At 37.9% G+C, this 14,603-nt stretch overlaps 1 protein-coding gene across 1 annotated transcript in view; it reads right to left on the bottom strand.

Annotated features, from left to right (window-relative positions):
- The window catches only part of urm1 (ubiquitin related modifier 1), a 22,753-nt gene extending 8,815 nt beyond the window's left edge, over window positions 1-13,938 (bottom strand). Inside the window, exons 1-2 of the mRNA XM_062055135.1 lie at window positions 13,872-13,938; window positions 11,244-11,314 (exon numbers count right to left, since the gene is read on the bottom strand). Coding sequence (XP_061911119.1) covers window positions 11,244-11,314; window positions 13,872-13,906 — 106 coding nt within the window. The 5' untranslated portion in view covers window positions 13,907-13,938. The remainder of the gene's footprint in view (window positions 1-11,243; window positions 11,315-13,871) is intronic.
- Between the last annotated feature and the right edge of the window lie 665 nt (window positions 13,939-14,603).

The raw sequence follows: 14,603 nt of genomic DNA, 5'->3' as shown, positions 1-14,603 counted from the left end.
TATTACATACGTCAACATGTTCATTATTACATACGCCAACATATTTATTATTACATACGCCAACATATTTATTATTACATACGCCAACATGTTTATTATTACATACGCCAACATGTTCATTATTACATACGCCAACATGTTCATTAGTACATACGCCAACATGTTTATTATTACATACGCCAACATATTTATTATTACATACGCCAACATGTTTATTATTACATACGCCAACATGTTTATTATTACATACGCCAACATGTTTATTATTACATACGCCAACATGTTCATTATTACATACGCCAACATATTTATTATTACATACGCCAACATGTTCATTATTACATACGCCAACATATTTATTATTACATACGCCAACATGTTCATTATTACATACGCCAACATATTTATTATTACATACGCCAACATATTTATTATTACATACGCCAACATGTTTATTATTACATACGCCAACATGTTTATTAGTACATACGCCAACATATTTATCATTACATACGCCAACATGTTTATTATTACATACGCCAACATGTTTATTATTACATACGCCAACATGTTTATTATTACATACGCCAACATGTTTATTATTACATACGCCAACATGTTTATTATTACATACGCCAACATGTTTATTATTACATACGCCAACATGTTCATTAGTACATACGCCAACATATTTATTATTACATACGCCAACATGTTCATTATTACATACGCCAACATATTTATTATTATATACGCCAACATGTTTATTACATACGCCAACATGTTTATTATTACATATGCCAACATGTTTATTATTACATACGCCAACATGTTTATTATTACATACGCCAACATATTTATTATTATATACGCCAACATGTTTATTATTACATACGCCAACATATTTATTATTACATACGCCAACATGTTTATTATTACATACGCCAACATGTTCATTATTACATACGCCAACATGTTTATTATTACATACGCCAACATATTTATTATTACATACGCCAACATGTTTATTATTACATACGCCAACATGTTTATTATTACATACGCCAACATGTTCATTATTACATACGCCAACATGTTTATTATTACATACGCCAACATATTTATTATTACATACGCCAACATGTTTATTATTACATACGCCAACATGTTTATTATTACATACGCCAACATGTTTATTATTACATACGCCAACATGTTTATTATTACATACGCCAACATGTTTATTATTACATACGCCAACATATTTATTATTACATACGCCAACATGTTTATTATTACATACGCCAACATGTTTATTATTACATACGCCAACATGTTTATTATTACATACGCCCACATGTTCATTATTACATACGCCAACTTGTTTATTATTACATACACCAACATGTTTATTATTACATACGCCAACATGTTTATTATTACATACGCCAACATATTTATTATTACATACGCCAACATGTTGATTATTACATACGCCAACATGTTTATTATTACATATGCCAACATGTTCATTAGTGCATACGCCAACATGTTTATTATTACATACGCCAACATGTTTATTATTACATACGCCAACATATTTATTATTACATATGCCAACATGTTCATTAGTACATACGCCAACATATTTATCATTACATACGCCAACATGTTTATTATTACATACGCCAACATGTTTATTATTACATACGCCAACATGTTTATTATTACATACGCCAACATATTTATCATTACATACGCCAACATGTTTATTATTACATACGCCAACATGTTTATTATTACATACGCCAACATGTTTATTATTACATACGCCAACACGTTTATTAGTACATACGCCAACATATTTATTATTACATACGCCAACATATTTATTATTACATACGCCAACATGTTTATTATTACATACGCCAACATGTTTATTATTCCCTACGCCAACATGTTCATTAGTACATACGCCAACATGTTTATTATTACATACGCCAACATATTTATTATTACATACGCCAACATGTTTATTATTACATACGCCAACATGTTTATTATTACATACGCCAACATGTTTATTATTACATACGCCAACATGTTTATTATTACATACGCCAACATGTTTATTATTACATACGCCAACATGTTTATTATTACATACGCCAACATGTTTATTATTACATACGCCAACATATTTATTATTACATACGCCAACATGTTTATTATTACATACGCCCACATGTTTATTATTACATACGCCAACATATTTATTATTACATACGCCAACATGTTTATTATTACATACGCCAACATGTTTATTATTACATACGCCAACATATTTATTATTACATACGCCAACATGTTTATTATTACATACGCCAACATGTTTATTACATACGCCAACATGTTTATTATTACATAAGGTGTATACATAATGTGCAGCAGTGACACCGTCAGCCATGTTTATTATTATAAAGACCAACATGTTTATTATTATAAACACCAACATATTTATTATTACCTAAGGTGTATACATAATGTGCAGCAGGGACACTGTCAGCCATGTTTATTATTATAAAGACCAACATGTTTATTATTACGTAAGGTGTATACATAGTTTGTTATTAGGTAATGCATGCTACATAATCAAAGACATGTTTAATACCAGGTGTGTTGCTGTAGTATGGGGCAGGTGTAGCTAATATTAAAGACCTCCCACAGGGCTAAAAACAGCCTTTTTTGTGCGTTTCTGCACCGTGACCGTCCCAACACTTTTTGTCTTTACATTTGCCCCTCCTCCGCCCGCAAACGCCATCATTTCAAGTCCTGGCCTAAAATAGAAGCTTTTAACAGCGCCGGCGGCTAATTTAAAGTGGTGTGTGTGTGTGTGTGTGAGATGTAAAAAGGTGAGCAGGGTAAGAACAAGGACGCGGTGATAAAACAAAATGGACATGAGCAAGGGCGGGGGCGGGGGGTGATGCGTCACGGCCTCGCCGTGCATCCTGGGATGGCGGCGCTGCATGCGTGGGAAGGAGACACCACGGAGGGGAAAAGGGCGCCATTTTGACGCACGTTCAAAACGGCCCTGGCTTTTTGCCCCCGCGGTAGACGCCCTTTTCGGCTTCCTTTGAGCGAATATGACGGACGCGGCGTTGGGGGGCGACCAGCGATCCATCTTTGGGCTGATGTACAAAACGGGAGACACCCCACGGACCATTGGGGGACAAGGGGGTGTACGTATATCTATGTGTGTGTGTGTGTGTGTGTGTGTGTGTGTGTGTGTGTGTGTGTGTGTGTGTGTGTGTGTCAGTGAGGAGTTAAAGGGAGCGAGTGGGGGCGGGGTTCTTTCTGTCGAGGGTCATCAATCACCGGCTGGGGTCACAGAGAAATAAGAAGGATTCTCAAGCAATTATATTTGCCTTCCACACCCCCCTCAATACACACACACACACACAAACACACACACACACACACACCTAAAGAAATAAATATTCATATACTGTATGTTAAAAATAGGTGATGTTAAAAGGAACCTGCTTGTCTGATCATATACCATTTTTTTTTACAGACTATTAGCCGTTACTTTTCCCCCACGCTTTGAGCCCTGCGGCTTAAAGAAAGGTGTGGCTAATTTATGGATTTTTCTTCGCCGTTATTGCTTGTGCTATGGCGTTATCTTTTGGACGAGGTGCCGCGGTGCCCTTCTGTTCAGACCGAGCTTTTAACCGGAAGCACAAGTTAAAAGTATGTAAATAAACATTTACAAAATCTTTCTCATTTCACAACGTATACATCTGCAGCTTATATATGGAACAATATGTTTTAATTTTATGATTTAGCGGCTGCGGCTTATATACCTGTGCGCTTTATAGGCAGCAAAATAGGGTAAATATATATCACTTTAAAAAGAACTGTATATGTTTTAGTTAGCTTGTAGTCCAAAGTGCATATTGTTGGGAAAAAGAGTAAACATTTTGGAAAAAAACTGATCATAAATACATAATGTAATGAGAAAAGCTGACATTTTGATGCAAATAATTTGCAGACAACAGCTCAAATGTTGTTGTCTTACAGCATATTGTATATTAAAACAGTAAAAATGTTTCAAGCTCTCTAAATGTAAAAAATACAAGCCAAGTAGTCAGTTAAAATATAAAATAAAATAAACAATGCTATTAACTAATCAATTAATTAACTTGAAAAAGTACAACAACTACAATAAAAAGGAAAAGTATGACGAACAGTGATATTTTTGTACAGGCAGAATTGACTAAATCATATTGTTATTATTATTAATATTATTATTGTTATCAATATTATATTCTTAAAGGAAAAGGCCCACAACATATTTTTAGAAAAAAAAACAAGAACATTAAAAATGTAAGAAAAAAAGAGCAAAAATATGAAATGTAATGTGAAAAAGATTAAATGTTGATAGCAATTATTATTAATAATATAATTTGTCACAATTATATTGTGTCAACATGTTTATTATATATACAGTATATAAATTAACCTGGCCCCCGCATACTTTGACTTTTTGCGGCCCTTGGTGGAAAAGTTTGGATACTGTAGCTTATAGCGAGATATTTGTTTTCCCAAGCATGAGAAGGCGAGTGTGAAGAAGAAGAAGAAGAAGTAGATGATGTTCATTGAAAAAATGAAAAAAATCATCAAAAAGAGTCAACTTGGTGAAGCGTGGCACTGTCAGTCTGAAGCGCAATGAGTCCATGACGCCAGCCAAGGACGTTAAAATGATATCTACACATTTATCCATGAAAGTACAGAGACGCTGCTGATGGTGTGTTTGACGGTGAAACAACTGGAAAGGACATACCGTGAGAAGTCCATTCTCTTAAGGTAAATAGTGGGGGTGCACAAAAAAAATGATTCATATATAAATCGCTATTCTTATTCATCCAGATTTTAAATCGATTTATAAATTTGAAAATAGATTTATTATTTATTTATTTAGTAATTTGTAAATCGACCTACTCAGAGGCCTAGTGGTTAGAGTTACCGCCCTGAGATGGGTAGGTTGTGAGTTCAAACCCCGGCCGAGTCATACCAAAGACTGTAAAAATGGGAGCCATTACCTCCCTGCTTGGCATTCAGCATCAAGGGTTGGAATTGGGGGGTTGAATCACCAAAAATGATCCCCGGGCGCGGCCACCGCTGCTGCTCACTGCTGAGCACCGTCACAGAACTAATTAAGCTTTATCTTGCACTGAACAGGAAGTCACCTTCTAATGCCGTTTTACTAGAAAGCAGTAGCTATGCTGTCGTTGAACACGCTAACAATTATTTTAGTAATCTATCGATTAGCTTGTACTATTATTTGAATAAAACAAACTTTATAACCTTAATGTAAATTTTAGGGGGAAAAAATTGAAATAAACCATTTGTCTGCTTGTCGTAACCATTATTTTTTTCTAATGAATGCACATTGTCAACATTGAAATTGCACTTTTAGTGTGTGCATTAATATTAATAAAACAATGATCAGTGTTTACCACCACACACACACCCTATGTCCACCTATTTAACGTTCCACTACCTTTTACTTACACACGTTAAACCATGAATGGAAACGACAGGATATAAATCAAAGATTTTTTTCTCAACAAATGCATCGATTCGTTGATGCAGCCTTACAACACGTCAACATCAACTGACTCAGTATTCAGAGAAAATAACATTTCACTCGCAAATGTAAAGGGTAAATGGATGCTAAAATAAGACTAACGGAAGGTAAATAGAACATAAAAGAAGGTAGCAACAAGGTAGATAAAAGGTAAAAGTAAGTCAAACTTGTTAAATAGAAGGTAAAATAAGGTCATTAGAAGGCAAACAAAATATAAAAGTAAGTAAAACACGTTAAACAGAAGGTAATTAGAAGGTACAAAAGGTAAAAGAAAGCAAAACAACTTAAATAGAAGGTAAAAGATGATAAAAAGGTCAATGGAAGCTAAAAAAAAAAAGACACATGGAAGGAAAATATAATGCAAAAGAAGGTAACTAGGAGGTAAACAAGTAAGACATAAATAATTAGAAGGTAAAATAAGCTAATTAGAAGGAAAATACAAGGTAAAACTAAGTAAAACAAGTTCAATAGTAATAAAATAAAAAGTAATATAGAAGGTGAAAGATGGTAAAAGATGGTAAAGACTAAATTGAAGGCAAAAAGGTAAAATAAGGTAAACAAAGGTAAATGGAGGCTAAAATAAGATAAATAGAAGGTAAATAGAACATCAAAGAAGGTACGTAAAAGGTCAAAGAAAATAATACAACTTAAATAGAAGGTAAAATAGGGTGATTAGAAGGTAAATAAAAGGTTAAAGAAAGTACAAGTTAAATAGAAGGTAAACTAAGGTAGTTAGAAGGTAAATAAAGGGTTAAAGAAAGTACAAAAAGTTAAATAATTAGTAAAATAAGGTAATTAGAAGGTAAACAAAAGGTTAAAGAAAGTAAAACAAGTTAAATAGAAGGTAAAAGACGGTAAAGGGTAAATCTTAAACAAGTAAAAGGCAATAAAAGGTCAATAGAAAGAATATAGGAGCTAAAATAATATAAAGAAAAGGTAAATAAAAGGCAAAGGTAACTAAAAGTTAAAAGAAGGAAAATAGAAGATAATGAAGGTTATGGCAAGTAAAAAAATGTTTTAATTTAAAAAATATTTCCTTCAAATGCACATTAAGGCTATATAAAGTGTGTTTCATGTGATGACTGGATGAATTAAACAAACTCATGGATGGATGACTTCATCACCAAGTAATGGATCGCTACAGGACTTGGTCATTCTGCTGTGCTATCTTCAATGACAATAACACTTTTATACATTTACACTTCAACATACATAGCAACAGTTATTACAATCAATTATTCATCTCCATGTCACTATTGCGTCGGAATCTTTTTCAGGAACTCTCTTATATATGAGGCAAACATTACGCCCTGTGATCACACACGCACACACACACACACACACACACACACACACACACACACACACACACACACACACACACACACACACACACACACACACACACACACACACACACACACACACACACACACACACACACACACACACACACACACACACACACACACACACACACACACACGGGTCAAGCAGTGCAGCAAGGTCCTATCTCCGTCAACATTCCCTCCTCTGGTCAACTTTTGTCTCCGTGTCGTCATGGTAACCCCAGTGTCATGCCTGTTTCATCCAAATAACAATACTTCTACTAGTAATGAGCGCCACTTGGCTAAGATGGGATTCCCCCAGGTTGAATTAAAAAAAAAAAAAAGTGTTCTTAAGGACCGCGCCAGGAGAAATGACGACAGTAAAAATAAATAAATAAATATATAAGGGGCTTGGTGGACAAACCCCAACTGCACTCTCGGAACACCTCAGAAGCCTTTGAGAGGCTTTTATTGCTTCTTTTATGACACACACACACAAACACACACGCACACACAAAAGAGAATGGCAGAAACAGAATTGTAAAAGGTGACGATGGACAAGGTGGGCCTTTATGGTACTACACGAAGAGTAACAGCACTGCAGTGCCATTTTTAAGTACTACTATGCATGCATAAAAACATAGCATGTACTTTGTTTCAAGGAAAACTGTTTATGTGGTTAAAAACAAAAGTTCATATAGAAAATGATATCAAATATTGAGCCTTTTTATCACTTGAAGGGGAAGTGCGCATTTTTTTGTAATGTTGCATGACGACGGATGGATTTTTTAAAATGCATTCTAACTTTTCGGTGGAGGTTATACTTCGAAGACCTCCTCAATCCCACCAACACGTCTTCCTATGAGGAAGCAGTGCCTGGGGAATCTGTGGTGGGCTCTCCTATTTCTGGGGCTGAGGTTGCCTAGGTAGTTAAAAAGCTCCTCAGTGGCAAGGCCCCGGGGGTGGATGAGACCCGCCCGGAGTTCCTTAAGTCTCTGGATGTTGTGGGGCTGTCTTGGTTGACAAGACTCTGCAACATCGCGTGGACATCGGGGGCGGTACCTCTGGATTGGCAGACCAGGGTGGTGGTTCCAACTATTGTGGGATCACACTCCTCAGCCTTCCCGGTAAGGTCTATTCAGGTGTACTGGAGAGGAGGCTACGCCGGATAGTCCAACCTCGGATTCAGGAGGAACAGTGTGGTTTTCGTCCTGATCATGGAACTGTGGACCAGCTCTATACTCTCGGCAGGGTCCTCGAGGGTGCATGGGAGTTTGCCCAACCAGTCTACATGTGCTTTGTGGACTTGGAGAAGGCATTCGACCGTGTCCCTCGCGAAGTCCTGTGGGGAGTGATCAGAGAGTATGGGGTATCGAATTGTCTGATTGTGGCGGTCCGCTCCCTGTATGATCAGTGTCAGAGTTTGATCCGCATGGCCGGCAGTAAGTTGGACACGTTCCCAGTGAGGGTTGGACTCCACCAAGGCTGCCCTTTGTCACCGATTTTGTTCATAACTTTTATGGACAGAATTTCTTGGCGCAGTCAGGGCGTTGAGGGGATCCGGTTTGGTGGCTGCAGGATTAGGTCTCTGCTTTTTGCAGATGATGTGGTCCTGATGGTTTCATCTGGCCAGAATCTTCAGCTCTCACTGGATCGGTTCGCAGCCGAGTGTGAAGCGACTGGGATGAGAGTCCATGGTTCTTGCCCGGAAAAAGGTGGAGTGTCATCTCCGGGTTGGGGAGATCTTGCCCCAAGTGGAGGAGTTCAAGTACCTCGGAGTCTTGTTCACGAGTGAGGGAAGAGTGGATCGTGAGATGGACAGGCGGATCGGTGCGGCGTCTTCAGTAATGCGGACGCTGTATCAATCCGTTGTGGTGAAGAAGGAGCCGAGCCGGACGGCAAACCTCTCAATTTACCGGTCGATCTACATTCCCATCCTCACCTATGGTCATGTGCTTTGGGTTATGACTGAAAGGACAAGATCACGGGTACAAGCGGCCCAAATGAGTTTCCTCCATCGGGTGGTGGGTCTCTCTCTTAGAGATAGGGTGAAAAGATCTGTCATTCGGAAGGAACTCAAAGTAAAACTGCTGCTCCTCCACATCGGGAGGAGCCAGATGAGGTGGTTTGGTCATCTGGTCAGGATGCCACCTGAACGCCTCCCTAGGGAGGTGTTTAGGGCACGTCCGATCGGTAGGAGGCCAGGGGGAAGACCCAGGACACGTTGGGAAGACTATGTCTCCTGGCTGGCCTGGGAACGCCTCGGGATCCCCCGGGAGGAGCTGGACCAAGTGGCTGGGGAGAGGGAAGTCTCCCCAGCCACTATAATGATTGTGAACGATGTGCACTTCCCCTTTAAGGAACACCATATTTCTTCCTGGTGGAAGTGTCTCTTATAATACCACTTATACTAGTACGCCTTCCATTATCAGTGTTTCCCATGCATGCGTGAATTTGTAACGGCCTGCCACAAATACATTTGGACCGCCACAAGTCGATTAGGTGCAATGCACTTTTAAAATCACATGTGTGACGGCCAAATAGGCAAATTAGACAATGGCGTCATCGACAGGCGACCGACTCCCCACAACATGATTGCAATACTGTAGGAAACACTTCATATATTTATTTCAATCAATCAATCAATCAATCAATCAGAAAGATGTCCAGGCATGGAGTACTTGTCTCTGGCCCCCTGCCTGCGAGAGGCAATGATGAGAGGTATAGCAGATTAGTCTCGCTTAACAAGTGGCTGGCTAGTTTTTGTAGACAACAGGGACTAACGTTTATTGATAATTGGCCCTCTTTCGGGGGCAAACCAGGCTTGTTGATGAGGGACGGCCTTCACCCTAACCAGGAAGGCGCCATCATCCTGCTAGGAACATAGATTATTGTTTGAGTTACACTTGACTAACTACACTAGAGCAAGCCCGGTCACAGGCAATTACAGAGTCTGCTAGTCCAGGTGAGGAGTCAGTTAAGCTAGAACTAGCCAGCGCCAGGCTGGAAAATCCCTGCACATATAGCATATCTCCTAGAATAATACACAACTCACATCATGTTATTTCTGCAGTGACTGTGCCAGAGGTGGACATGCATTCTACTGAGGTGGCAAATTATGACGCCTTCAGTGTATCGCAGCACCAAGCAAACAATCTGAAGATTCCCCTCATATCAATTCCTAGATATGGTCCAAATAATTTAAAGCGCAATACGCAAAATAAACGCGACATTATTAATATTACTACTACGGATAACTTTAACAAAAATTCCTCAAAAAAACCCACTACCTATAATATGGGCTTTTTAAACATAAGATCGTTGTCTCCCAAAACATTATTAGTTAATGAGGTCATTAGAGACAACAATGTTAACGTCATTGGTCTCAGCGAAACCTGGCTCAAACCATACAAATGTTTTGCTCTGAACGAGGCATCTCCTCCTGACTATACGAATGCGCATATTGCCCATCCCCTTAAAAGGAGTTGGGGGGGTCGCACTAATATACAATGAAAACTTTAACCTTACCCCTAACCTAAGTAATAAATATAAATCATTTGAGGTGCTTACTATGAGATCTGTCGCACCTGTCACACCTCTATGTGTATAAATGCAAAATTAGCACAAAAAAAAAGTTAGCATGCTAACACATAAAATGTGTCAAGTACCAAGGTATATAACTAAGGGCGTTCTGCTGCCAAATTGGCTAAAAAAGTTAGCATGCTTATGCTAGTAATGCTGCCTGAGGCTGAGCCAATCAGTGGAAACGATACTCAACAGTGCGGGCTGATTGTTTTGGTCTCATCATACGACCATGACGACTGAAATATTCACATTTTTAGTTCATTTAGCCATTTTTATGCTTGGAGATACTTCATTTAGGGCAGAATTAGATATAAGATGCTTTGTTACTCACAAAGGTAAGATGTGTTCAAATAGTTTAGCATATATGTATAGACCTTTCCCGATATTTGTTTTTCTAATACCTTAAATGTACAAAAATGTATCAAAGGGGCCCCCGGAGCCTTCTATTTTTATGTATGTGGCCCTCACTGGAAAAAGGTCGAAAAACAAAGTTCTAAGCTAAAAGTGTTAGTTTATTTCAAGGTAAAACTGCATTCAAATCTGTACTATAACAGTCTGGGGTAATATTTTAGATAGTCCAGAGCAAGATGAAACATGTGCAATGATAATCCCCAAAATACAATCATTTTAAGCTTCTGCTACGATGACATGTCATTTCCCATCTGGCAGAAAATACTCACAAGGTTCTGTTTGGGCGGGAAGGTTGATGTGGTGTTCTTTAATGCCATTAAAAAGCAGCTCTGCTCCGCCCCTGCAAACACAAACATTCTAACTTTATCCACGTCCACTCTTTCACATTCAACACAAGTCAATTGTTTTACAGTGACCGAGCATCTCTACAGAAAATAATAATAGTTATTTTTCACCATGCTAGTTACTGATAAATGCAGCTTTACATTTATTACTTAGTACATTTCAACGGCTTTAAAGTGCCTATTTAAGACGTGTCTGGCAAAGAGGAAATAGTCTCAGCCAGGCAGGCTGAGACTGAGGACACCAACACAGCTAGCATGAGAATGAGGACACCAACACAGCTAGCATGAGAATGAGGACACCAACACAGCTAGCATGAGACTGAGGACACCAACACAGCTAGCATGAGACTGAGGACACCAATACAGCTAGCATGAGACTGAGGACACCAACACAGCTAGCATGAGACTGAGGACACCAATACAGCTAGCATGAGACTGAGGACACCAACACAGCTAGCATGAGACTGAGGACACCAATACAGCTAGCATGAGACTGAGGACACCAACACAGCTAGCATGAGACTGAGGACACCAATACAGCTAGCATGAGACTGAGGACACCAACACAGCTAACATGAGACTGAGGACACCAACACAGCTAGCATGAGACTGAGGACACCAATACATCTAGCATGAGACTGAGGACACCAACACAGCTAGCATGCAGCTAGCAGCCACACTTTTTTCCGGCACCTTTAACAAAACCGATAGACAAATTGTGAACACAAACTTCTTCGTTAGTGGCGTATTGTTGTTTCCTGTCACAACAACAACCATAGACATGTCTTAAGGGTACGCAGCATGGAGCGCTACTGCCTACTGGCGCTGACGAGACACGGGCCGCCATCTTGGAGTGGTGATCAGTGCAATTCATTTGGCAGGAGCAATGAACTGTCATCTTACCTCACTGAATACCACTGATTTTCACGTGCTTTTTTGTCATACCTGTAGCTATGATAAAGGACACATGTTTTATTATTCATAGTTTGCTTAACAGTAATAGAATAATCTTATATGCTATAAGTGACCAGATCAAAACTTGGAATATAATCCCAGAGAAACGTGGGAAAACGGTCAGCTATTTCTAAATTGAAGAAACAATATGATTAGGTTATATATATATATATGCGTATATCCTACATAAACAATGTATGAATACATTAGATATCTGTATATTTATAGACTGTATCTCTGTTGCTGCAGCAGCAGAGAGTTTATTCTGTCTTGACACTTTGTATTGATATTTTGTATTACATTCTTCCCTTAAATGATCATGTTTACAGTGATTGTTTTATATGTATTTTTCATGTATGTTGCTTTGGATAAAAGCGTCTGCCAAATACTTAAACATAAACATATATAAACACCTGAAAGTCTTTATATCAGCTAAAACCACCAATCTGTTTCACTGGATTCAGAATAAAACCAAATTCTGTCTTACCCAACAATGCTAGTATTTGAATATTGTTACTTGAAGACTTATTCCTGGTTACAATTATACTGTTAAGAAAGTATTGTCTTATACTTTGCCTAAAATGAGAATGCATCATAATCAGTGGCGGCTGGTGAATTTTGTTTTAGGTGTCATGTCACAATCATTTATTTCAACTTAATGTTATTCAAGTATGACATTTTTAAATGTAATTAATTTCATTGACAAGCAATTCTATTATGGTCATACTCTTGTTTGCTAGCGGCTAGGATTTCAGTACTATTGAAGATCTTTGCTCCTTCTCAACTCTGTGGTAATATTCTTTTCACAAAATACAACCAATAGTACGTTAATGTTAAATCTTACTCGAGAAAAGTAATCCCCTGATTCCTATTTTCAACAGTCTGCTCATTTGAGCAGGAAAACGCTCAACACCATCTTTGTTTTCTACCTGTCAACTGTCAGTTTAGCATCTTTGTTTTTTACCTGTCAACTGTCAGTTTAGCATCTTTGTTTGCTACCTGTAATTCTCAGTTTAGCATCTTTGTTTTCTACCTGTCAACTGTCAGTTTAGCATCTTTGTTTTCTACCTGTCAACTGTCAGTTTAGCATCTTTGTTTTCTACCTGTCAACTGTCAGTTTAGGCTGCTCGCCGGATCCTCATCACCACTTCAAGATGGCGGCCCAATTTCTCGCGTCACAGCAGCCAATGCTGCGTCTACTTATAACATGTCTATGACAACGACAACAACAACAACAAGTCAAGTTTAAGACACATAAAGAGAAAAAGTATTAGTTTAAGACACATAAAGATAAAAAGTATTAGTTTAAGATACATAAATAGAAAACGTTTAAGACAAATAAACAGAAAAGGTATTAGTTTAAGACACATAAAGATGGAAAGTATTAGTTTAAGACACATAAAGATAGAAAGTATTAGTTTAAGACACATAAAGATAGAAAGTATTAGTTTAAGACACATAAAGATAGAAAATATTAGTTTAAGAGACATAAAGATAGAAAGTATTAGTTTAAGAGACATACAGATAGAAAGTATTAGTTTAAGAGACGTAAAGATAGAAAGTATTAGTTTAAGAGACATAAATAGAAAAAGCTTTCACCCGAACTCCAGATGAATAGCCACGGTGTCAGCCATTTTGGCCGCAAATGCAGGAAGTGGAGGGGCCGGACGCCGGAAGTGACGTCCTAAATAAGCGCCGTTCGAAACATCTTCGACAAAGAACATTTTAATAAATGTACATTTTTTAATGCTGTACTTATTATTTTAGAATATAGTAATGCTAATATTTTCATTAAAAAAATATGACATTTAAAAAGATCAATGAAATACATGCGTACAGTGCTGCGATGAGCTGACGACTTGTTTTTTATTTTTTTTATTTTATAAACCTTTATTTATAAATTGCAACATTTACAAACAATTGTAACTTATTTTTATGGACTTGCCTCTCTGTGATGTTAAGTTCCTCTTATAAGCTGTTATACAGTATATAGCGTATGAGCGTTTGTTTTCAAAAACTCCGCTCCACCACAACGTGTCACCACTTCCGCTCTTAGCGCCTTCAAAATAAGAGCTCAGGGCAGACATACCTTCCGCCCGAGTGCAGCTGAGATAGGCTCCAGCGACCCCGAGAGGGACAAGCGGTAGAAAATGGATGGATGGATCCTTCCAGTGATTTAAAAAAAATAAAAACATAGCTAACAATTATTATTTTAGTAATGTTATTTTAGAAAATGTCCATAATAAATGTTTTGGAATGTGACACAGTACATGTATTTTTGGGAGGAGCTAAGAGGTAAACTGCCATCCAAAGGTAGATATGTCCTATGGA

The sequence above is a fragment of the Entelurus aequoreus genome, linkage group LG08 (genome assembly GCF_033978785.1).
Source record: "Entelurus aequoreus isolate RoL-2023_Sb linkage group LG08, RoL_Eaeq_v1.1, whole genome shotgun sequence".
In the NCBI taxonomy this organism is placed as follows: domain Eukaryota; kingdom Metazoa; phylum Chordata; class Actinopteri; order Syngnathiformes; family Syngnathidae; genus Entelurus; species Entelurus aequoreus.
This window is presented reverse-complemented; position numbering and strand designations above follow the sequence as displayed.